Below are 24,794 nucleotides of genomic sequence, written 5' to 3' on the forward strand. Positions count from 1 at the left end.
CTGTGTTCAGCCACTGACCAGTCTGAAGATGGACGACCTAGGATCAACTGTGTGGGTCCAGAGTCCGACCCACTGTTTAGGACCTGCTTTGAAACGACATACTCTATACGCTACGCACCAGGGGAGGCTGGTGGATGTAGAAATTGGAGGACGGGCTCATTGTAATGCATGGAGTGCAATGGTATCACACATTTCATACTCTCCCATTCCTCATTTATTCCATTCCATTCCATGCAATACAAAGAGCCCGTCCTCTGATTTCTACCTCTACCAGCCTCCACTATTTGGGAACTGCTTTGAAGCGGCCTTCCTCTATACAAGGCATACCCTACACAGTTATCTAGCCACTTTGTTTTCTCATTGTTTTTTTTACGACTGACCATTACTAACTGTGGCCTGCTTTGTGCTCCATAACACTAACACTCAAGAGAGATAAAGCTGTTAGTGATGATGCGAGTCATGTGACCTCATTATACTTATTCCGTCTGGTTGGCTTTGATGTCCTCATGGAGTGCATGAGTCCCACCTCCTCTCCTGATCTGACCGGGTGTAACCAGGGAGGCTAGTGGAGGTAGAAATCGGAGGGCAGGCTCATTGTCATGCATGGATCAGAATGAGGAATGGTGTTAAACACACGCCGTTCCTATGCATTACAATGAGGCTGTCCTCTGATTTCTACCTCCACCATCCTCCCCTGGTGTGGATCTATTGCCTTGAATTTCCCTCCAATAATGAGATTGTGAGACTTAAATCTCCTGCCTGACATCAGAGGTTAAACCTGGCTGGGACTTCATGTTGTGATGTGTTGGATCTTGCCACCCTTCCCCAGAATCTACTACAACTCAAGAATGACCGGTTCAATAAAATATGTGGTCAGTCCATTTGCAAACCCATAATGCAAGTTCAAATAAGTTAATTAAGGGTAGAAATTCACTGACTCATAGTTTACCTACTATTATATAGAAGCCTGTTCCTGCTCTGCAATAAAAATAATAATCTGACTACAAATTATGAGATAGTAAATCATAATTATGAGATAGTGAGATACATTTATCCTAATTGTGAGTTACTAAGGGTATTTTCACACCTGGTCCCTTTTTGTGAAGGTGCAAAGCAGTTAATTGGCCTGAGTTCCAGTGAAAGATGGCACTGTGAAAACAAAGTGGACTGAAACCTCATGACTGCTGAAATGAACCAACAAGAAAACTAATGAAATCCTCATGCAAACAGAAGGGCAGTGTGAATACAAAATGAGAGTTATTCTTGGTTCGCTTAAAGAGGACTGAGTTTGGCTCTTTTAAAGTGGACTATATTTCAGAATAAGTCTGAGAGTGTGGAAATCCCCTTAATCTCATAATTATGACTAAATATATCATACTGATTCAAGATTCTTTATTTGTCACGTGCATACAAGTATACAGTGAAATGCAAAAGTGACAGTGCCATAGAGTAGTGCAACAATAAGTTTTAAAATAGAATAAAATAAAATAGAAGTACTAAAAAATATAAACAGTATAAACAATATAAACAGTATAAGCAGTATAAACAGCGGTGAAGCAATATACGCAATGGAATGGCTATATACAATGGCAATGACAGGTTGACAGTACAGATAATTACAGTGGAGGATGAGTCTGCAATGGATGATTACTGAATTCCATATCTCAATCATGATTGACATACTTCAACCCCATCCTGTTTTCTTCTCTCATCAGAACAAAGACCTCAAGCTACAACACATTGGAGGGGTAGTGGCTCCTGAAAAGTGACCTTGGAAGCATGCTATGGGATCTTTGAACTGGCTCTTTCTGGTGGACGTTGGGAACTGTTGCATATGTTGCATATCTAAAGAGCCATTTGTTTTTGGTTTGTGAAAAATGTGCATATATAGAATCAGAATCAATATCAGAATCAGAATTCTTTTATTTGGCCAAGTATATTTGCACATACAGGAAATTGACTTGGTGATACTATAGATACTATAGTTACTGATACTATAGGTACTGTAGATAGTAGACTAGGTCATTAACTATCACACTGCGTGTACAGATTATACTAGGTCTATTGTAATTCTAATCTGCATAGCCTAATTTCATGATTTACTATCTCAATCATAACTCGTCGTCAGATTCCTTTTGGAGGTGGGGGGTGGGGGGGGGGGGGGGGGCGGTTGGCGGGAACGGGCTTCCATAACTATGGCACTATGAGAAAGATATCAGACATTTGGTTACTGGTGGGATGCCGTGAAGTGAAATGGGTGGGACCGGGGATGCATGCATTTGTGGAGATAATAAAAATGCCATGAAACAATAACCAAGACACAGTATGCAATATCATAGCAATTGATTATGAAATTACCCAGTGGTGGGGCAGGGGGCTATATATTTAGCATGATGTTTAACTAGAAATAAAAACATCAGTATGACAAACAGATAAGTGAAGAAGAAGAAGAAGAAGAAGAACAACAACAACAACAACAACAATGTTTCGTCTTTTCTTTCTGCTCTCTCTCTCTCTCCCCTCTCTCTCTCTTCGCCTTATAAGGGAATGGAATGGTTGCGCGAATAAGGGCGGAAACGCCGCGCTGACAGCTGGGAACTTCCACTGATACAGGAAGAAAGGCGACGCGGTGGACGAGCGAGCTAGCATCCGACTCGGCACACTCCCACAGAAAACTGACGGTGATTAAAGACCGAATCTGTGCTTGTCCAATTTAGCAGGTAAGGAGCATGTGTTCGTTATATGCGAACCTCACCATCCTCTTTCCATATTCATCTGTAAATGGCATTTTAGATGCACAACCCGGCCATGTCATAACGCGCCGCCGTGAACCTGCCATTGTATAATCATTTCATGTTTTTATTGCATTTCGCCGTGATGCTCTCGTAGTGTGACTGACGAACATGTCAAATGTCTTAGGCAGACGTCATTCACAAAATACAGTTTTGCATTGTTTTAATGCATTTCCGTTGGCCGTAAAATTGACGCAACCTAAAATGGAAAGTTCTTCATTTGTGCAGACTAGTGCAACATGACAAGGGAGGGGTATGGAAGAAAATACAGGAAATGTCGAAACGACAGAGTAGTACGGAGCAGAGGGGGGCGAGGAGAACTCGCCCTATTCGAGTTTCATAGAACCTAATCGTCGTCTCTTTTCGGTCACTCCGTCTGCTTCTTAAATGATTGTGTACAGGTCGTTTGCAGAGATCATCATCATCATTGTTGTTGTTAGCTTAGCTAACTAACCATCACGCCTGTGAAATCAACTTGCATTGCGAACTGTTTAGCTAACTCCACCTCGGCCGACTCCCAATCCCATTACCGTCGGCTTGTGAAGATTAGCTAGCTTTTATAGGTAGCCAGATAAAGGGGAAACATTTTGTTTAGTAGCCAACTATTATGCAGCGTAGGGCCGGCGTTAGAGGCCGGCATTCGTTTGCCCTACTTCCTCCTTTGCTAAAGCAGAAATGACCTAATTTAGTTTTAACCCAACAGTATCACCAGCAGACATCGCCTTCAACCCCCTATGTCTGAATTCCTACCCCGAGAAACGCTCATTCACGGAGATCCGCCAGACATCTAAACGTAAACCTAACAATAATATCCTGACAGAGCCATTGATTAAATGAAACGCACATAGCTAGCTACTCTGCGGTAAAACCGAAAACCTAACTATCATTTGAGAGCCCTATAGGATCCTCTAATGTTCAACATTGGAGCACAGGCGTCCCTAGCTGCACTGCGCAATGAGGGGGACAGGCCCTCTTTCTCTTCTTCCTAGTGTACTTCACCCCTACTTCACTCCGTGTCCGTACTGTTCACGTCGACACACCCTTCATCCTCTGTAGAAACATCCTGAGTCATACTACACCTGTAGCCCTAAATGCAACAGTTGGACTCTGGTGCCTGCCCACAGCTCTGTGTCTGCCATTGGCGAAATCCAAGCACAGGCCCGAACCTATACATTTCTGTACATTTGATTTAGGTCAAGGGTACCGGTTGTGAAGGTGTGCTGCTACTTTATTTTGGTCACAAAGAAGGAAGTCTCATGTAGATGGTTGAAAGCAAAGCCTGAACCTCTTCCAGGCGTACAAGTGGCTCGGGTTAGCAGGCAACAGTAAAGAAGGAAGATAAATATCCAGGGATTTTGTTTAGACGACTTCCCGAATACTTAAGTGTTTACTTAATGGTGTTGTCATCTGCCCTCCATAAAGTGAGCAATTGCTTGTCTTGAGCATGAGTTTGTGTTCAAAGGTCTAAAAGCTAAACCGTAGGGGAGAGAAAAACACATTGAATATTTAGTTGTCATTAAAGTGTGTGTGTTTGTTTCTCTGGTGAAGTGAGAGGGGAGGGTATTATCCCGAGAGAGTAGAACTCGATGGATCCACCATCATTAGTGGAATGAGGTCTGCGTTTCCTTTCAGACTCAGCCAGGTGAAAGTACTGCAGAGACAGTCGCACAAATGAGCGGTGTGTCAGGTTTCAGTTGTGTAATGTTAGCCGTGTGTCTGTGTGAGCTCTCACAAGGACATTTTCCTACAGTAGAGAAGATATTCACACTTATCTTTTTGTTGATTGGGGGTTGTTGAAATACAGTTTTCCTGTGTAATTCAGTCGGCTGTATAGTCATACAAGTAGTTGTTTTTGATCACTTTTGTTGCGATAAAGTGAGGAGAATATGTTAAGAATGACTGAGTCGGCCTGAAGGTGGTTGTGGTGGACGGCCACACATTCTGATCACCTGCATACCTTTACTGAGCAGGTCTTGGCATGTCCACCAACCCCATTCAACTCACTCTGTAAATCCCTTGCAGCATTGTCAAAAGAGGAACTATATGTTCCTCCTGTTGGTTGTTCACATTCTCTTGATGGTGTTTCTCATAGGCTATGAACGAGTTGGAGAGGAAAAAAAAAAAGACTAGACTGCTTTAAACCTGAGAAATAAAGGGCTAAAGAGGTGACGTTGAGAGTAGACCAAACAATTAATATCCCCATCAGTCACCATAGCTCTAGTTGTAGGCTAGCCTACATCGTTTAGAAAACTATCATCCATATTGGCACCAAAAGCTTCGAGAGGAACATTCCTATGTGTGTTCTTCGTGCCAGTATGGCTCTTGCTCAAATTCTGAATGTCTAAGCTCTGATTAATGACAGATGAAAAGGGACCCCTTCAGCTGATGTTGGCTCTTTCCCTCTTCCTCTTCCCAGCTATGGCAGAGTTGGCGAGTCTGGTGCAGCGTCTGGAGCTGGCTGTGGGTCGTCTGGAGGCTGTGTCAGGTGGTGGAGGTGGCTCAGCTGGAGGCTCTGGAGGTAAACCTAACCCCTGGGAGATTGCCTTTTTTCCTTCCTTTTAAAGCCATTAATACTGCCATAGTAACATTTAGGCCAGGATTCTGTCATAGTTTGTTTGTATTAGATAATGGAGCTATGATTAAAACCTCATGCAAAAGCATTGGTATTTCTGACACTTATTGTTGATGTTCCCTCCCTCTTTGGTCCCTCTCCTTGCAGTTGTGTCGGCGTACGTGGAGGCCTATGATGCCATCATCTCTGGCTCTGTGGCCCAGTACCTCTCCCTCAGCCAGCAGATAGGGGGCGACGTTCAGAAACATGTGAGTTGAGTTGTTGAACAGCATGAAGTTGGCTGCACCACACCAAAGAGAGACTGTTTTGGTTTATTTTACTTTTAATGTTATGATATATAGCCATTGATTCTTAAAGAATATACTATAATTTATAAATGCCTCATGAGCTTAGGTCAACTGTTGTACCCCATCAGAACCCAAATATAAGCACATTTAAACAATCACTATATAACTTAAAAACATGGCTAAAACTATCATTTTGATCTCATGGATTGTCAGCCCTTGCATCCATAGCTTTGTCTATGAATTTGAGTGGTAACATTTCTCCAGCCCTATCCCTCAGCTGTGTACCAAAAAAGTGGCAGGGAGACCGCTTTGTTGTTGTCTGAATCCCAGATTGCCCCTTTAAGAGTATATATATGCTACTTTTGGTGCACAGATTGGTGACAAATAACTTTTTCTCTTGCTCTCTCTCAGGCAGACATGATGAAGCAGGCATTCTCCTTTCAGAGACAGCTGTTGGTCACAGCCTCCTGCTCCCAGAAACCCTCGGATGTGAGTTTAACAAACACCCCGTTCATGTCGTGGTTAACTGCAGAATACATCACTGTTCTACCAAACTAAACAGATGGTTTAATTGTGTCATTAACTGACACATTGGCAAGTAACCACAAGGGCAGTAACTGGGCCATTCTAATGACATTGGATGCTGTTGGCAGTAAAATGGAGGCCGGAAAATATGTGGGGTCTTGGGATATTTTTGTTCCTCTTTGTGACAGTCTTTATTGCACCATGTTGAGTGCGTGGAAAAGATTATCCTGTTTGCATGAATGTTTGAATGAAACATCTCCAGGATGCTCTGCAGCCTCAGTAAAACAAAACAAAAACACTTTTGATGTTTTCTGAAAGGCACCGTGCCATATAAATAAAGTGATTTGTAATTTTCCTCACTTGGCCTCCCTTTGCTCTGTAGGCAGCCATGACGGCTCTCCTTGCCCCCATGTCCAAGGTGATCCAGCAGGTTCAGACGTTCCGGGAGCAGAACCGCACCTCGGTCCTCTTCAACCACCTCTCGGCTGTCAGCGAGAGTGTTCCCGCCCTCGGCTGGGTCGCCATGGTGAGAGGGGAGGGGGAGGTCTTGGCACTGCCGTGTGTGTATTGTATTGTGTTGTGTGGGTGGGAGGGGGGGAAGAGGGAGAGAGAGAGACGTTTGTGTAAATGCCGGAGACAAACCCATCTTTCATTCTGTCGCTGCTGTATGGTCAGACAGTTGGCAGGAAACAGGGCCTGAACGTTTCCAACTCAAATTTAATTCGATGATAATGAGTTCTGGTTGAGTATAATGGTTCACCAAGCCCACGGCTCGGTTCAGACCCCACAGACCATTCAAGCATTAATCAATCAAGTGACGCAACTAGAAATGAGTAGACCAAACTTTTCCTATGTCTTTAGCATGTTTTTTTTTTTTTTTTTTGGGGGGGGGAGTGGAACACAAAACAATAGATCAAAGTAGAAACAGACATTGTGCTTTTATGTGCCAAGCAGGACACGGCTTTACTGTGTCCCCCGCAAGGACCAGAAGGTTCTAAATACAGGTGGCAGAGAAATCGTCATGGACGTCTGTACATGCCATGATCTCCTGACCGCTTTGAAGAGAGAGCTTTGTTTTGCCGTCATGGTTTTAACAGATGGACATAATCAATAATAACGATGTGGTGACTAACGTACACCAGACAATCACAACATCAACGCATCACATCAACTACAAGAACCCTCCCATTATGTTCTAATGGGTTCTGATTACGCAGTCAACAAGCTCCGGTTTCAGTGGTCAGTCAGTGCCACACGTGAACTGTCAGTTCATAGTAATATAATGAGTGAAATTGAACAATAGAGCAAGGTGATTGGGTTGGAAACCACAAAGCGTATGTGCAAAAACAGGGTAGTCATTGGTTGATGCGTCTGAATTTGTCAAGTTGAGCCTAGGTCAACACAGTGCTCTTCCCCCTACGCATTGCTCTCATTGAACATCATTGCATTGGTTGCGTTTCTAACGGATGATTCTGGCCAGTTTGGAAGTGTCTTACACTGTCTGTGTCCACACAAACGCCATGAAGAACCCAGGAAGAATGTTTTGTCTCTCTGTTCCAGGCGCCCAAGCCCGGCCCCTTCGTCAAGGACATGCAGGACGCCGCCATGTTCTACACCAACCGCGTGCTCAAGGACTACAAGGAGAAGTAAGGAGGACACGACATTGGTCCATCCAGCTGTCCGTCAGACTGGGTGTTCGGCCAATTTTTTTAAACATTTCTCCCATCCTGCCAGATTATTATTATGATTAAACCTATTTAGGCAGGGGGTCCTACTAAGACCGATGTCTCTTTTCCAGAGAAGCCCTGCTTTACAAACATGAAACAGATCATAAATGTACATTCAAAATTACAAATGTAATCTGGTTAATTAATTACAAAGTCAATTTACACAATCTAATCAATGAAAACACGTACAGTCCTGGGATGACATCCTTTATCAAGATCAACGCAAGCTCTCCATTGTTGCCCCCTCTGTCATGGATGCTACAGTATCTAATGATGTCATGTATTGATACTCTCCATCCTCTGGTGTCTCTCCTGCTGCTGTAATGATGTGTCTGGTCCCCCAGGGACAAAAAGCATGTGGACTGGGTCAAGGCGTACCTGTCCATCTGGGCCGAGGTGCAGAACTACATCAAACAACACCACACCACCGGACTGGGCTGGAGCAAGAGTGTGAGTTACCATTTTACTATTCTCTCTCGACACATCTCGCTCCCCCCCCCCCCTCATTCATATTGGGAGGGATACACTTAAACCACTTCTACCAGGGGAGGCTGGTGAAGGTAGAAATCTGAGGATGTGCTCATTAGTAATGAATGTCTTCTACCCATAAACAACTGGCTTTAGACCAGCTTTCCTCCCCCAGCATTAATTACCACATGGGGAAGGGAAGCCCTTTGGCCCTGGAGCAGTGATTTAAAGAGGCGTTGTACATCCTAGAGTTAGTTGTCTCAGTAATCGGCATGTCAACGCTTCCTTTCTAAGCAGCTTTAGCTGGAGCGTACACTCAGACACTCTCTTTAAATGACGTGTGTGTGTGTGTGTGCGCGCGCCTGCATGTGTGTGTTCCCTATCCTAGGGTCCCATGGCCTCGGCCTCAGCGGCTCCTCCCGGTGGGGCTCCTCCCCCTCCTCCCGGCCCCCCCTCCTCCTCCAATGGACTTCAGCGCCTCGTCTGGCGGTGGCAACGCTGGCCCCGATACCAGAAACGCCCTCTTCGCCTCCATCAACAAGGGAGGTGACATCACCAAGGGTGAGTACCCAGGAAGTAGGTTTCAGCTCTCAGGAAGTAAAGCTTGGTCAGGTGATTTGGAATTCGTGAAAATGACATGGGGGGGGGGGGGGGGGGGGGAGACATGGTATATGGCGAATTTCATTAGTTCTCAAGCGGCCCTCATTATGTGAGTATATCTACTGTTCACCACCAATGTCGGGCCATAGAAATAGGAATTAGTAGAACAGAAATGCCCATTCAAATCAACATTCCATGGTGGGTGTACCTAGCTTTTCTCTCTGGGTTCTACATGTGCAATGACAATTATGGATTACAATTCCATGTCAGCCTTTTGGTGTACTAGCCACATTGCTGTTTTGAGGGGATCATGTCTTTTCTGCTCCATTCTATTTCTATATGTACAGCAGCCAACTTATGTTTACATTCTTCTTTCATCTGCCTCTCATTCTGACCCCAGGGCTGAAGCATGTGTCTGACAACGAGAAGACCCACAAGAACCCGGGCCTGAAGTCTGGTGCCGTTCGCACGGGACCCAAACCCTTCTCCTCCCCACGCCCCGCTGCTGCCGCCGCCCCCACCCGCTCATTGCCCCCTGTACTGGAGCTGGACGGCAAGAAGTGGAAAGTGGTGAGATACGGAAAATATAGACGTCCTTCAGCAGGTTTTATTACAATGATTTGCAGTACAGTGAGTGCGTACGTGTTTGTGTATACTGTATAATGCTCCCAGGCTACGACTTAAGCGTTACTAATGCCCTGCTCTACCAACTAAACCACCCAGGACCACAGTATTGGTCTCTTAAGTTTCATGGCAAGTTGGTTTCCCTTGTACACTGTGTAACAAGAAGGTGTTATGCTATGGAGATAGATTAATGCCAAGATTATCAAGGTTTATCAGATGTTTTCAAATGGGGATGAGATGAGTCCATACTGCAGCTGTGTAGATCCAGCTCTATGCCCCATCCCAAATGAATTGGAAAGTTGGGCACCATATAAAACAATGAAAAGAGGCAGTGCTTATCTGGTTCCAGTTTCAGAACTTAATTTATCAACTGAACAATAGTTGTTTTATTTTAAAGCATTGTTTCCCAACTGGAAGGTGATGGCTCCACGGACTCCGTTGGGTCATACTGTTATGCTAGCCATTGGTTTAGTTCTTCAGATTGGTCAATCAGATTGGTCATAGGACATTTCCGAAGGGTTAATGTGGATCACAGAGTAAACATATTTGGAAATGACTGCTGTCAAAGTAGGCTCATATATAGTAAACAGAGTTTCCATAATCTCTCTAATATAATATCGCTCTCTCCCTCCTCTCCTCCTCCTCTCTCTCTCTCTCTCTCTCTCTCTCTGCAGGAGAACCAGGAGGGTGTCCAGGGCCTGGAGATCACGGACACGGAGCTGAAGCAGGTGGTCTACGCCTACAAGTGCAACAACAGCACCCTGCACGTCAAGGGCAAGATCAACTCCATCACCTTAGGTACACACACAGACACACACACACTCCTTGTGTGCAGGAACAGTTCTAGGGCAGTGAATTTCAATGTTTGCTGTCCGTTTCTCATTCGCAGACAACTGTAAGAAACTGGGTCTGGTCTTTGACGACGTTGTCGGCATTGTAGAGGTGATCAACTGCAGGGACGTCAAGGTCCAGGTGGGTCCATCTACTGGGAGATGGGATTTGACGCGTTTGGGAGTTATGAAAAAGCCTGGCTGTTTGAAAGCGAATGTATTGTAATTGTTGGAGCACACCTGGCCGTCCTCTGTCCCGTCAGGTCCTGGGGAAGGTGCCCACCATCTCCATCAACAAGACGGATGGCTGCCACGTGTATCTGAGTACTGGTTCGCTGGCTTGCGAGATTGTGAGCGCCAAGAGCTCAGAGATGAACGTGCTGGTACCTGGAGAAGACGGAGAGTTTGTGAGTGACGGGGTGGAAAGAGAAATGGCGGGGGGGGGGGGGGGGGGGGAAGAGAGAGGTTGTTGGAGGTGGAAATGGAAATGGGAAGACGGGCTCATTGTAATGCATGGAACGGAATGTGTGTTTGTTACCACACCTGATTCCATTCCATGCGTTGCAATGAGCCCGTCCTCCCATTTCGGCATCCCCTGGTAGATGGGGTGTTTGTGGGAGTTTCATTGGCTACTGGGTGACTGTAATAACAGGATATTTTGTGATGCATTAACATTTCTCCAATGTATTTTTTTCTTGTAGACCGAAATCCCTGTTCCTGAGCAGTTCAAGACTGTCTGGGACGGCAAGAAGCTGGTCACCACCTCCACAGAGATCGCTGGATAGAGGGGCAGCACTTGAACTCGTCCCCTTCCGAATGCCTACCTGACTGAACGACCGACTGACCGACCGACAACCTGCTTATCCCACAATGTAGACTGAGATGCCAACGTCACCCATATTTTTTTTTTCCTATCCGCCAATCACAGCTTTAGCTGAATCTTCCTTCAGCCAATGAGAGGACTGCTTGCTTTTTCTGGAGCATTCCTTGAGCCAATTGCAGGGAGCAGCTTGATTTGGTTTCAGTGAGCACCTTCAATTGAGTTTGCCAACAAGCAGGATGCTCATTTAATTTGTACATTCCAATGAATGCAATGCGAAATAAACGTACAAAGTAGCCAATATGAGGAGGCGGGGCTTTATCACGCCTTCTCTGCGGTTTTGACAACTCCTCAGCCAATCAGGCTATGCTCTTTGGTACCTTCAACCAATCATTAATCAGGGGCAGGTGTTGACGTTTAGGAGAGGTCCAAGACGTTTCTATTCGATTTATGCAATTCAACATGAAGCACATGTACAACCAAGTTCTCTTTGACGGCAATGCTATCACTTTCTGACCCTGACTATGACCATGTTATTAACATACATAGGGATAACTACAACAGATTTGTCATCACTCTCTTTAGAGACATTGAATAGATAAGATGAAGAGTTAGGTGCAGGCTCACTGTCTTTTTTTTATCATAACACTGAAGCAAAAATGATGTTTTGAAAGAAGGATTGTCTTAAGTAACATAAAAATAAAAAGAAGACCTTTTCATTCCTGATTCTATACCCAACCACAGCACATTCCTTTAATGAGCATTTAAAATGAACATTCCATGAAATGAGAGTGGCAAAGAGAGCGCGAGGTGTGGTGTGGCTGGTGAAAGCGGTTTAGAGTCAAGGCCTGGGCATACTGTTGATGAATCATTGATGGTTTCTGGCTGCCTCCCTTGATCTCTCACTTGGAGCATCTGCTGTAATGATCTGGAAAGACATTGCTTTTAGGGCTAGTTGTCTTAACCCCCCCCGCCCCCCATCCCATGTACCCACCTCTCCTCTCGTCTGTCTAGAACGTCTGGTTATTTTATGTTATTGTAGCGGTTAGTTCTGATGTGGGTTCTTTTGTATTGTCTTTGTTTCTCTCTCTCTTTTACCTCTTTATTTGGGCCCAGAATCAACATTCGGCTCATGAGTACTGGAGGAAGACATCATAAAAAAAAAGGTTGCAATAAAATGATTATAAAAAGTTGTGTTGTTTTGAGTCTTTGGCATGTGATTCATATGTGTGGTTGCTATGGTGAAGTTTGAAATGTTTTTAGTTTTACTTCACAGCCTTTAGCTCACTAACTGACAAAGAATTCTAGAACACTGGCTACCTAGAGTGCCAAATGTTTTGTGATATTTACCTAGCAACAATACTTTGATTAGCTACAAAATGAAGCATCATTTATGTATATTTGGTGAATAAAGTCACCCTCGGCACTAAATGATTTAAGGCTAGGTTAAGAGGAAAGCAATGAGGCCTTATGTTTTACTGTACAGAGAAGTAACCCAAGGTTTACCAAAATTACAGAAACTGTTGGTGGTTTTTAAGGCAATATTCAGGTTGTGCAATCAGACGTTCTTGAATAGACTATTGGACTATAGTTTCTTATTTATAAATACGCTACTAAGACAACAGACACTTTAACAATACACATTTTATTTAAAAATAGTTTCAACCTTACTATTCAACTGAGATTAGTTAAAAAAATAATCAACTCATGATAAAACTTTCTTATTTGTCACATCTGAGAGAATCAAACAACTAAACACGTTCACTTGAATGTATGTGGTAGTACAATAATGCATTGATATTATGAAGTAAAACAGGCTTCTTAAAGGTCTCATAACATTAGCTGGATGGGGTAACATGACAGGAATTATCAGTGCAATAGGAGTGTGTGTGTACGCCATTGTGGTGCAGGGGTGTTCAGCGGAGGTAAGGCAGCAGGTTGGCGTTGAACCACTCCCTGCTGAACTGCAGGTGATCCCCCTCTGTGGCCAAGAAAACCAGCTTCCCAGCCTTCTCCATCGCTGCCAGCCCCAGACGATCCTGGATAAACACCATACATTCAAAATATATTACACAATATATATGAAAATGTAATAAACTATACATTCATACTGTGTATGTATGTGTCTGAACATGTCAGAGTTGTACCTCTTTATAGAGAATGCTTTCCTGAAGGGTCTCTGTCTCTTTCGCCTGGCCGGTTTTCAGGAAACCAAACCACTGTAAAAAAAAAAAGAGAGAGAAGGCATTCAATAGTCACCGCCATATGTTTTTAGACAGTTAGCCTAACAAGTATATGCTATATACACTCCAGCCCTATACCAGGGGAGGCTGATGGGGGTAGAAATCGGAGGACAGGCTCATTGTAATGCATGGAATGAAATAAGGAACGCATGCATAACAATGAGCCCGTCCTACGATTTCTACCTCCACCAGCCTCCCCTGATGCAAAAGCATCCAAAGAGATCATATTGTCACATGCATGCTTGACGTAGTTATTGCATGCAATGCATATGTGAGCCAATTCTGACATTAAGACTACCGTAATGTACTTGGAGATAATTTGTCAAAAATACTTATTACTTCCTGAAATGGAATCATTGCAATGCATGGAATGGAATAAGGAATGGTATCAAACACGATACCACCAGCCATCATACACACCATTCCTTATTCCATTCCATGCATTGCAATGAGCCCGTCCTCAGATTTCTACCTCCACTGATACTGGTGCAGCATGAGAAGTCCCGGCGCATTCAGTGTGTCTGTACCTCAGTGACTACTGGATCCACCACCGTGTCCTGCAGGAACTTGACCATCACAAACTTCTCCAGCAGCTGCAGGTTCTTCTTATAGGTCTCATTCAAAGCCTGGGGAGGTGGAATACAGGAGTTATCAGAGTCACGTTGGAGAGAAATAGGACTGTGCCAGGGGAGGCTGGCGGGGGTAGAAATCCGAGGACTGACACATTGTAATGCATGGAATAAGGAACGGTATGAAAGATGCATGTTTGATCCCATTCCTTATTCCGTTCCATGCCCGTCCTCTTATTTCTACCTCCAGCAGCCTCCCCTGGATTGTATGAACCAGTGGCAAACTGAATGCCCCAGTCAGAGAGAGAGAGGTGCCAGACTAACCCGCTCCTGGTTGATATCAGCCAGAAAGAGGCTGTGCTTCTTGTACAGGTCGTCATTGAGCGGGTCGTGCCAGTACTGTGCCTGCACCAAGCTGATGGACACAATGACCTCTATTCAGTCACAGAAATAGGCATCACAAGACTGCAACCACATAACGGCATTAGATTGATTACACAATACAGTATAGATCTATAAATGTACAGTAACTCTGAGCTGAGTATTGCGGATTAGTCACCAAATACCATCTGAATGACTAATAAACAAAATGGCACGCACACACACACAATAACTCACTGTTTTTGCACAACATCAGTGTACGCTCCTGAGTTGAGTTTCTTGCGAATCCAATCACAGATATGGGAGCTTTCCCCGGGACATTTAGGAAGTCCGTACACACCTGGGCAGGAGGAACAGGTTGTTAGTCGACATTATGCGGAAGGCAGGGGAGGTTGGCGGAGGTAGAAATCGGAGGACGGGCTCATTGTAATGCACGGATTGAAATGAGGAATGGGATCAAACACGTGTGATTGATACCATTCCTCATCCCATTCCATGCAAAACACAGTTGGAAGGTGCTCCGTTTTCTTCCTCCACTAGCCCCCCCTGGTGGTAGGGATTGGAACACAGTAGGAAGGTAGGAGTGGGCCACAAAGCTCAAAGAAAGGGAGGGGGGGGGGTGCTGTCACCTTGTTGCTGTCCTCCGACTGAGATCAGGGTTTTCATCGGAGGAGACGGACAGCGCTGTGCCACTGCCCTCCTGAAGAGAGAGAGAGAGAGAGAGAGAGAGAGAAAGTTAACACCTTCCTCATACTCTCAAATACATAACATTTGTCTTGTTACACAACAGCGGAGGCTGGTGGAGGCAGAAATCAGAGTAATGCATGGCACGAAATGAGGAATTATCATTCCTTATTCCGTTCCATGCATTACAATGAGCCCGTCCTCCGATTGTTTTGCCTCCACCAGCCTCCCCTGTTACATACTCCAAATGCCAAAGCAGTCAGCCTCTAGAGACAGTACTTACAGAAACTGCCCCCCCTGGGAGAAACCCATAGCATTGTAGCCCCCCTTCAGCTTGGGATCCTGGGACAGCTGGCTGCAGGCCATGGACACTTGCTCATTCACATCCATGAAGAAACCATTCTCAGTGTCCTGGGGGGAAAAGACACAGGAAGAAACCATTCTCAGTGTCCTGGGGGGAAGAGACACAGGATGAAACCATTCTCAGTGTCCAATGTTGGGCAGGTAGCATGTTGGCATAGCCGGCTTAGAGGAACAAGATATTTTAACAGAAGCATGCGAGGGGAATGGGACAGGGGAGGCTGGTGGAGGTAGAAATCGGAGGACAGGCTCATTGTAATGCATGGAATGGAATGAGGAACGGTATCAAACACGTGCATTACAATGAGCACGTCCTCCGATTTCTACCTCAGCCAGCCTCCACAGGAGTCGGAAGTACCTGAATGATAGTCTTCCCTATCATCAGGGACAGGACGTCAATTCCAGGGACTTCCTCTTCGATCATCTTCTTGATGGCCCCCATGCTGAGGGGGTTGCAACAGCTGTCTCCTACATGAACAAGAAGACAGAGTCTGTGTCTGCCAAGGCCACTGGAAAATAAAGGGAGTGGCTTTCACTTCCTTAAAAAAAAAACATGACCTGTTTTGTGCGAGTGCTTACCCATTCCGTGCCACAGAACCAAAGGGACTGTGGCGTTCTTGGACCCATGGACCGGGTTGAAGAGGACCAACAGCAAGGGGCCGGAGACGAGTAGTAAGTGCAGAATTGTCATATTGAACCTTGAAATCAACGCAGTGATAAAGATAAAGGTAAACAAACAGCAGTGGTGGGAAAAAAGTACCCAGAAGCCCTACTTAGTAGTATAGATACCTTGCAATAAAAACGACTGAAGTAAAAGTGGAAGTGAATATTGCAACGACGTGCAACAACCACCAACCCTGCCACAGATAACTAGGCTATGGCATACCTGTAAATCACACAAGTCGATCCTATAATTCTAACTGGAGATTCCGGGAGACCTGGGCTAGCTAGTGTGTTGTGTCAAGTCAGTGGGCTGGTTCTCTGCTTCTGGCTGGCAAACTATAGTCAAAGCGGATGGAACCAATAATATACTCGTTGACACCCACCGCCTGATTGCAAAGCCTGACATACCTCTGTAGCTAATCGGCTCTGTTGTGAACTCTAATCTTCGACCAAAAAAACCATGTTGCTGAAATAAATGCGAATGTTACCCAACACTTACTGTAGACGACTGGTCTCCCAACTTGTGCTTTGTTGCTGCTTGTCACATGATGGCCTAACGCTACCCGGAAATAACAATCGAACTGATCACGTGACAAAAACTGTGGCGTCACTTGTCGGAGAGGAAAAAAACATTGTAAACGCACAACAGCACTCTCCGCTTCGCCGGTAGGAAGCGAGTCTCCGCCGAGAAGACGGTATGAAACGATAGTTGGAGGGCTTCGCTACATACAACGGGAAGACCGATGTTCGATCTGAACAAAGAGGATGAAACCGAGAGGTACATTTTGGGGGGTAACGCTGTTAACAGCACAGTGCATATCAGGAGAGTGGGTTCCAAATAGAGACCATGGAAAGTGAATGAGAAATTCACCCCCAAATGGGTCCTCCAAGGGACATTTGTAAAGAAACCAGCTCGACAACGACCTCGTTTTCTGAATGATATCATACAATATATTTGTTTTCTCACTAATGTGACATATATCAAGTTGTATTAAACTGATGTTGACGAGAAACGTGAGTTTGAATGAATGGAGCGCACATACTTACCAGTAGACATACACTACATAGGGTAGCTTGAGCTTCACAACAGTTCATATGGGGTCCTCTACTTCCATATTACCCAGAAATAATTTTCCGATCGCAACATGTAAAACTTTAATCCGACATTTAAAACGAATACCTACCGTCGATATATCCCCGCACACTCCTTGCAGCGGAGTTCCCAGACATCCTGTACCTGTGTACCTCACAGGTACCTCCGATTCATTGTAATCCATGTAAAGGAATACGGAATGGTGTCATTCCATATTTAATACCATTCCTCATTCCGTTCTCAAGCAACCAGATTATGATCAGAGAAGTTGTGAAAAGAGAAGTGAAGTATACTGAAGTGGGGAATTACACATGCGCGCGCGCGCACACACACATATTTATGCATAGCATTTCATTGTGCATTTTAGATTTAATCCAACTCTCTCATCAGCTGACAGGCTTCTTATAAACTCTGGTAGAGTAACCTTTGTGTGTGGACATTTTGCTGCGGTCAGCAGTAAAGCGCGAACGTTTCTACCTCCAACAGCCTCTCTTTGTCAGCAGATGCACTGGCTCACATCTGCTTTCGGTCATGCATTCTCCGTCTGGCAGTTCTCTGCACGTCACAATCAAAGTGTTGGAGAGGCAGAAGATCCACAGAGTTGTTGCATTTGTACAGACAGGAGTACATTGTGGAGCATGCTGTTAATCTAATGAGTACTTGTATAACTCTTACGGAGGCGCGAGAGGTTTGCTGCGTGTTTGACAGATAGGCAACCAGTAACCCTCAGTGTCTTGTTTACTCTGAATGCTCCAGCCTTCCTGCAGTGTCACGTTGGACCAGCTACACCAACACCACCAACCAGGCCAATTTAACTCTGGACTCATCCTCCTCAGACATGTGATCTAGGAGTTCAGAAGGTGAGTGACTATCAGGTCCAACCAGTCCAACCACATTTTCCTCTTGATGAAGCGCTATAGCTGGTCTGGGGTTGACACACTGCCATAAGATTGCTGACTGAACCATGCTTTGTGTCACTATCTCCAATTAATTCCTCTGGTCACTTATTGTCTGGCTAAAGAATTCTTTTTACTTTTACATTTACTTTCTGGGGCGATAATATAAATACCACAAGGAGATATTCCCGATGTTTTGACTTTTGGATGATCTGCTGATAATACTCTCACAATATCTAGGCCTTACTTTCACTCCAGTTATTTGAAGCATAAAACTTTTCTAACCTTCCAGAAAACGTGTCATTGTCAACGCAGGACAATCTAGAAAACCTCAAGATTGGTTTTCCTCTGTGTTCATTGTCACCTGTCTAGTCATGTGCATTTTCATATCGACTGTGTATCTGTACTCTTGGTCTGTGTGTGTGTGTGTGTGTGTGTGTGTGTGTGTGCGCTTGTGTGTGTGTGTGTGTGTGTGTGTGTGTGTGTGTGTGTGTGTTTGTGTGTGTGTGCGCTTGTGTGTGTGTGGTTGTTTTTTATGCTGATTCTTGCTGATGTGTCCGACAGGCTTATTCTTCAACCAGATGGCTCGGTGACCTCACAGTTCATCCATTCCTCTATGACTGGTTGCTATGGCTCAACAAAATGGATCCATTAACTCTTTGGATGAGAGTGGAGAAACTACACCCCTCCTTAATCAAAGAGTGGTTGGTCCAGGTGTGTCTCTAGTTCATTTGTCAGCAGCAGTATGGAATCAGTGGTGCTTTAATGCACCACAATGGAAAAGCCCTGCAATAGTTTCTGGTATTTCTGGTACAGTACAGTACAGTAGCTCACTGTTATGTTATTGTGCAGTTGCTATGGACATGGATTTACCAGCTTGTAGTCTTAAAGAGGTCATCTAGAGGTTCAAGTGGTATACATGTGGTAGTTGATAGATGCATGAGTACAGTCCATCAATTAATCCTTTTAAGTGTCAGTGTTTTAGTCAGACTGTGAGTGTGACTGTGTAGTATTTTATTGAGACTATCTATCAGTGTGACTGTGGTATTTTAGTGAGATTTATCTGTGGGTGTTGTTGTACAGTGTTTTAGACTGTGAGTAGAATGGTGTAGTTATTGTCGTGGTGTGTGACAGTGCCTCCCCAGTGCTGCTCGGCACGCCTCAACCTGGCCTTCCTGATGTTCCTGGGCTTCTCCGTCGTCTACGGCCTCCGCGTGAACCTCAGCGTGGCCATGGTCGCCATGGTGAACGGAACCCACGGCCAACCCTCCGCTAACAGCTCCTCAGAGTGCCCAGTGCCCTCTCACAAGGCTGGCAACAGCAGCCAGGAGCCAGACGGGGTGAGGGCTACCTCTGAGGCTCATAGCATACACAACTAAAGCAACACATACACTACATACTGTACATACATACAGTACATAGATACGTTCTTACATGATACATGTACACATGTTTTATGTACACACGTACATACTGTATACATACGAATTTCAAACCCACAATGAATACAATTATGTGTTCATTTGCCATTTGAGATTGAATCAATCTTTCTCCTCTCTGTCTCTGTCTCTGTCTCTCTCTCTCTCTCTCCCTCCCACCCAGATCCCTCAGTATTCGTGGGACACTGCTACGCAGGGACTGCTCCTGGGAGCGTTCTTCTTTGGTTACCTCCTGACCCAGATCCCTGGGGGCTACCTGGCGGGTCACTTTGGGGGGCGTGTGTTCCTGGGCGGAGGGGTGCTGGGCACCGCAGCCCTCACCCTGCTCACCCCCACGGCAGCCCAGCTGGGCCCCTATTGGCTGTTTGGCTTACGGGCACTGGAGGGATTTGGGGAGGTAAGACTGTCAATGTGGAGCACTCTGTATGTACATAATAACTGTACTAATTGTACAATAATGTCTGAATTGGTCATTTATGTTTGTTTTTTTATGACACGAGAACTTTTCATCTCTGTGTGTGTGTGCGTGTGTCTCCTCAGGGAGTGACATTCCCAGCCATGATGGCCATGTGGGCTCGCTGGGCCCCCCCTTTGGAGAGGTCTCGGCTGATGACCCTGTCCGGGGCGGGGGCCAACTTTGGGGCGTTCGTGTTCCTCCCCCTCAGTGGCATCATCTGCCAGCACCTGGGCTGGCCGGCCGTCTTCTACTGTTGCGGTGAGAGAAACACTGACGACACTTGTATCATCACTGGTTTTATTCACCTTATGTTCTTCTCATCCACATACTCCTGTGAAAACAGGCTCATTGTAATGCATGGCACGTGTTTGATACCATTCCTTATTCCATTCCTTGCATTACATTACGCCCGTCCTCCAATTTCTACCTCCGCCAGCCTCCACTGGCTCATACAGTATGCCTTTTACTATCACCTTTGCTCCACTTACAAACTCCTATCTGTGCCCTCGTGGTGTACCTGGTGTACTTACCATTGCATACTTGCACAACCTCTTATAAACTGTCTTTGAAGAGTCATCTTCTCGTTCTCTCCCCTAGGGGGTGCTGGTTGCCTCTGGGCAGTTTTCTGGTTCATCCTGGTGTCAGATGAGCCTCACTCCCATCCTCGAATCAGCGAACTTGAGAAAGATTACATTATTAACTCTATCGGGTCCCAGGTAACACTAGGCTGGCTGTCAGGTCCTCTGTGACCTTTCCTCATATATTTCTAAATCAATGTCTAACAGTGGAGGCTAGTGGAGGTAGAAACCGGAGGACAGGCTCATTCCTCATTCTATTCCATGCATTACAATGAGCCTGATTTCTACCTCCACCAGCCTCCACTGATGTGTACTCATGTCTTTTCAAAATGTAACCCCCCCCCTCTCTCTCTCTGCCCTAGGGGGGTGCCCATGGTTGGTCAGTGCCTTTGTTGCCCATGCTGTTCTCGGTCCCTCTGTGGGCCATTATCATCTCTCAGATGTGTGCCAACTGGTCCTACTACACCTTGCTGACCTCTCTGCCCACCTACATGGACACGGTGCTGCACTACGACCTCCAACAGGTGAGACCCACCTAGGAGATAGGCCGAGAGCTAGATAAAGACCTCTACAGGTAAGACCCACCTAGGAGAGAGACTGAGAGCTAGATAAAGACCTCTACAGGTGAGACCCACCTAGGAGAGAGACTGAGAGCTAGATAAAGACCTCTCCAGGTGAGACCCACCTAGGAGAGAGACTGAGAGCTAGATAAAGACCTCTCCAGGTGAGACCCACCTAGGAGAGAGACTGAGAGCTAGATAAACACCTCTACAGGTGAGACCCACCTAGGAAACTGAGAACTAGATAAAGTCAGATTAGAAATAGACTAAAACTTTGAAACAGACTCATTTTCATATCAGAGATACAGTGTATAATGCACGTAAAGTTACACATGCCATCTAGTATATGTCTGGGGGGTTCAACGTGAGTGTGGGTATTGTTTAGTGTTGTTTAATGAGCTGTCTCATCTGTGTGTTTCTCTGTGTAGAATGCCTTTCTCTCTGCTCTCCCATACCTGGGTGCCTGGTTCCTCTCGGTGCTCTCAGGTGTAGTAGCAGACAGCCTCCTGGAGAGGGAGCTGTTGAGTGTTACAGCTGTTCGCAAGATCTTCACTCTCATAGGCAAGCAGACTTGTATTATGAAAGGAAATTGTCATGGCTACTTGGCCATGGAAATAGAGTACTGAGGAGGTCACATACGTCATGGGTCCACTTTAAAAATCCTTGTGAATTTAAACAGGTATTGTATGTGTGGCGATTTATAAAATGTGTATGCATGAACCCACCCATTCGACAGCTTCCCAGATGAATCACTCATGTGGTCAGCAGTACTGCAATAATAACCAGTTGTGACGACGTTTACAAAGAAAACAAAAAGGTAAATGAAATGAAATGAAATGATGCCACTGTAAGACTACACCAAAGTGTAGTGGGGAATATTCAGGTTTCATCGTCACAGTGAATCATGAACATGTGGGCTACTTCCTAGTGTCTCTCCAACCAACAGGAAGCGGGTGTGGTGTTTGCACATGGGGTATAGGTACTCACGCCGGAAGCTTTACAATCCCAAAAATCAGAAGCCATGCCCCTCTACTGGGGTACGGATGTCAAGTTTCCCTGTTGACCCTCACGACTAATAGCTTACCGTTGGCCACTTTCAACATTTGCTGTTGTGGTTATTTTGATGTTTCAATTGACTTTTCCATGAGTTCGGGGTGTCATGATCAAATTAGTTAGCGGTCATCAGCGTCAATCACCTGCATCATAGTTAAAAGACGATTGGAGAACGCATTGGAAACCCCATTGGAAACCGCACTTCCATACCCCAGTAGAGAGCTGCGAAACGTCACGCTGTGAGTATCTACAGTGTGTTGATGGTTGACTCTTCCGCAGGTCTGCTATTGCCTGCAGTCTTCCTGGTGGCCGTGGGGTTTTCGGGGTGCAGTGGGGTGCTGGCCGTAACGTTCCTAACGCTGTCTACATCCATAGGGGGCATTAGTGCTGCTGGCGTCTTCATGAACCAGATAGACATCGCACCTCGGTGGGTGTTCCTCTTTGTCTGAGTTAGATCTTCTGGACATTCCATCAGTGTTGATGTGCATGATGTTGGTATTCTCCTTCTGCCCACTGGGGTGTCAGTTATGATATGATAATATGCTATTTACAGTGGAGGCAGGTTGAGGTAGAAATCGGAGGACGGGCTCATTGTAATGCATGGAACGGAATAAGGAATGGTATCTACACCATGTGTTTGATACCATCTACACACGTGTGTTTGATACCATTCCGTGCATTATAATGAGCCCGCCCGATTTCTACGTCCACCAGCCTCCCCTGGCTGTTTTCAAACTTCTCTGCCTCAGTCACTCCCTCCCTCTGTGATGTATGTCCATCTTCCTGAGCGCCTCCCCCCTCCTGTCTCCCCTCAGGTATGCTGGGGTTCTCTTAGGAATCACAAACACTTTCGGGACCATCCCAGGTGTCGTTGCACCCATCGCTGTGGGTTACCTCACCCAAGATGTAAGCTTTAACCTCAGATGACTGTATCTGTTTTTAACTTCTCACTTCCACCTCAATAATGTCACAGTAGTTAACCAAAACACTCAACTGGTATTACTATTGTATATGTTGATATAGAGCAATGCATAGCTAAAACTGGAACGCCTTGAATTAATATGAAGCGTTTGACAAAGTAGCTGGACTCCCAATTTCCCTGTAATCTAGGTAAGGTTGTTGACAAGCTCATATTAGCTGTCATGATAGTTTTTCATTGTAGTGCAAAGCTGACAGCTCTCATGACTATTTATGTACTTCATGTTATTTCACTTTCATGACACCTTAATTTAGGCTTTATGACAGGGAGTTTAAGTAAGTTCCCAGGCATCAATATGTCCCTTGTTCCCCTGAAACAGCACTCCCTAGCGGCCTGGAGGACTGTATTATGTTTGTCGGCGGGGGTCAGCGCCTGCGGAGCTCTCGTCTTCACCCTGTTTGGCAGCGGCAAGATCCAGAAATGGGCTCTGGAAGAGGAGGAGGAGGAGGAGGAGCCAGAGAGGTCCATTTCTACATGACAGACAGACAGATAGACAGACAGGTCTCTCTCTACATGACAGACAGGTTTAACTGACCTCAATGGAAGAGGGCTGAGAGCAGGTTAACTTGCCATCAGGTGATTTTAAATATGAAGGACCAGTGCATTATTACAGCCTCTCCCAGTGAACTGTGTAGGTTGGGACTCAATGTTGATAAGGTTCTTACCTTCCAGATGCCTTTAGTGTTGTTTACAGTTACTGAATCTGTTTGTGACCACCTTGACATTTGCATTCCAAAGACTAGAAGAATGGATATGCTTTTCATACAAGTCAGAAAGCCTTAAATTTAGAAATGGTGGCAAGGAAGAATACACCAGACCTCCCTACAGACACCCAACAGTGGATACATGCTCCTCCCAAGGTTCAAATGATTAGTCAGGCTTTAATTCTATTTTTATATCTATTTTGAACATGTTTTACTCCCCTTAAAATGTTGGTGTCTTGATAATCTTATGTCGATAGTAAATGACTGCCTTATAAACAATGTAAACAACTTGAAATACCGGAAGACAAAACCAATCAAGCAACCATCTTCTGCATTATGTTTTGTTTTTTATTCAACTACATAAGAGGGTATTTTTTTTATTGTTCAGTAGGTGTACACAAGGATACCAGAATGTGTGATGTTGCCATGCAAAGTCTAGATAAATGCAATAATGTTTCTGGATATTCTCTTAAAGTGCAATGCAAAAACAGTGATTTCCACATGGTGTCATGGTCAATGTGAAATATATAGCAGTGAAGTAATGACGGAGGACTATTAAGAGGACCACAATGGAAATAAGTTGTTGACTTTTTTGTGCTTTTATAGACGATGATTCTTAATAAAGTGCATCATTTTGTAAGTGTACCTTGTTTTATAAATTATACAAATAAAATAAACTGAATTACAGGTGTTACTCTCCATTGCTTCATTGTTGTGAAATTGTTTTCTTAGCTTGTGCTCAAGATTTATAGTCGTTTTTTAAATATTGTGTCACAGTTTCAATTTCGCACCTGTGAAGGGCCTATTTTGCAGTAACACCCTTCTATAGAGATGGTTTTTCACGTTGTACATGAAGTTGCCCTTATACCTGTGTAATAACTCTGTAATTA

At 45.0% G+C, this 24,794-nt stretch overlaps 3 protein-coding genes across 6 annotated transcripts; 2 read left to right on the plus strand and 1 right to left on the minus strand.

Moving 5' to 3' along the window:
• The first annotated feature begins 2,606 nt into the window (after nucleotides 1-2,606).
• cap1 (CAP, adenylate cyclase-associated protein 1 (yeast)) lies at nucleotides 2,607-12,438 on the plus strand. Its single transcript, XM_083680732.1, is given in 14 exon segments — nucleotides 2,607-2,720; nucleotides 5,209-5,310; nucleotides 5,512-5,612; nucleotides 6,063-6,140; nucleotides 6,559-6,702; nucleotides 7,737-7,822; nucleotides 8,248-8,353; nucleotides 8,760-8,819; nucleotides 8,821-8,932; nucleotides 9,372-9,541; nucleotides 10,270-10,393; nucleotides 10,485-10,567; nucleotides 10,689-10,832; nucleotides 11,127-12,438. Coding segments are annotated over 13 exon segments (1,392 nt in total). The 5' UTR covers nucleotides 2,607-2,720; nucleotides 5,209-5,210; the 3' UTR covers nucleotides 11,211-12,438.
• A 431-nt stretch (nucleotides 12,439-12,869) lies between these two features.
• On the minus strand, nucleotides 12,870-16,708 carry ppt1 (palmitoyl-protein thioesterase 1 (ceroid-lipofuscinosis, neuronal 1, infantile)). 3 transcript variants are annotated; one of them, XM_083680872.1, is made up of 10 exons: nucleotides 16,645-16,708; nucleotides 16,062-16,180; nucleotides 15,841-15,950; nucleotides 15,406-15,533; nucleotides 15,068-15,138; nucleotides 14,676-14,778; nucleotides 14,382-14,472; nucleotides 14,016-14,114; nucleotides 13,393-13,464; nucleotides 12,870-13,284 (listed from the first exon to the last, which is right to left on the minus strand). In XM_083680872.1, the coding sequence occupies exons 2-10, from the start codon at nucleotides 16,171-16,173 to the stop codon at nucleotides 13,162-13,164; spliced, it is 909 nt and encodes a 302-aa protein (XP_083536998.1). In that variant the 5' UTR covers nucleotides 16,174-16,180; nucleotides 16,645-16,708; the 3' UTR covers nucleotides 12,870-13,161. The 3 variants fall into 3 exon arrangements, with proteins under 3 accessions (XP_083536998.1, XP_083536999.1, XP_083537000.1); XM_083680873.1 differs by lacking the exon at nucleotides 16,645-16,708 and adding an exon at nucleotides 16,554-16,634; XM_083680874.1 differs by lacking the exon at nucleotides 16,645-16,708 and adding an exon at nucleotides 16,369-16,545.
• Nucleotides 16,073-24,591, plus strand: LOC310812354 (sialin). 2 transcript variants are annotated; one of them, XM_083680871.1, is made up of 12 exons: nucleotides 16,073-16,154; nucleotides 17,995-18,098; nucleotides 18,699-18,848; nucleotides 19,269-19,474; nucleotides 19,737-19,970; nucleotides 20,114-20,288; nucleotides 20,628-20,746; nucleotides 20,971-21,132; nucleotides 21,597-21,729; nucleotides 22,501-22,648; nucleotides 23,037-23,127; nucleotides 23,520-24,591. In XM_083680871.1, exons 3-12 carry the CDS (start codon nucleotides 18,764-18,766, stop codon nucleotides 23,676-23,678), a joined length of 1,512 nt encoding a protein of 503 aa, XP_083536997.1. In that variant the 5' UTR covers nucleotides 16,073-16,154; nucleotides 17,995-18,098; nucleotides 18,699-18,763; the 3' UTR covers nucleotides 23,679-24,591. The 2 variants fall into 2 exon arrangements, with proteins under 2 accessions (XP_083536997.1, XP_083536996.1); XM_083680870.1 differs by lacking the exon at nucleotides 16,073-16,154 and adding an exon at nucleotides 16,781-16,923.
• The last annotated feature ends 203 nt before the right edge of the window (nucleotides 24,592-24,794 follow it).

The sequence above is a fragment of the Argentina silus genome (assembly GCF_951799395.1).
Source record: "Argentina silus genome assembly, chromosome: 11".
NCBI lineage: Eukaryota > Metazoa > Chordata > Actinopteri > Argentiniformes > Argentinidae > Argentina > Argentina silus.

Excerpts from the sequence above, each read along its gene's own strand:
- ppt1 (XM_083680872.1), bottom strand. The coding sequence starts at position 16,173 with ATGACAATTCTGCACTTACTACTCGTCTCCGGCCCCTTGCTGTTGGTC. Across the intron at positions 14,473-14,675 it reads ACTGATGTTGTGCAAAAACA|CTTGGTGCAGGCACAGTACT; the intron begins GTGAGTTATTGT and ends TGTGTCCATCAG. Across the intron at positions 13,465-14,015 it reads TGGATCCAGTAGTCACTGAG|TGGTTTGGTTTCCTGAAAAC; the intron begins GTACAGACACAC and ends TTTTTTTTACAG.
- LOC310812354 (XM_083680871.1), top strand. The coding sequence starts at position 18,764 with ATGGCTCAACAAAATGGATCCATTAACTCTTTGGATGAGAGTGGAGAA. Across the intron at positions 18,849-19,268 it reads TCAAAGAGTGGTTGGTCCAG|TGCCTCCCCAGTGCTGCTCG; the intron begins GTGTGTCTCTAG and ends GGTGTGTGACAG. Across the intron at positions 23,128-23,519 it reads TGGGTTACCTCACCCAAGAT|CACTCCCTAGCGGCCTGGAG; the intron begins GTAAGCTTTAAC and ends CCCCTGAAACAG.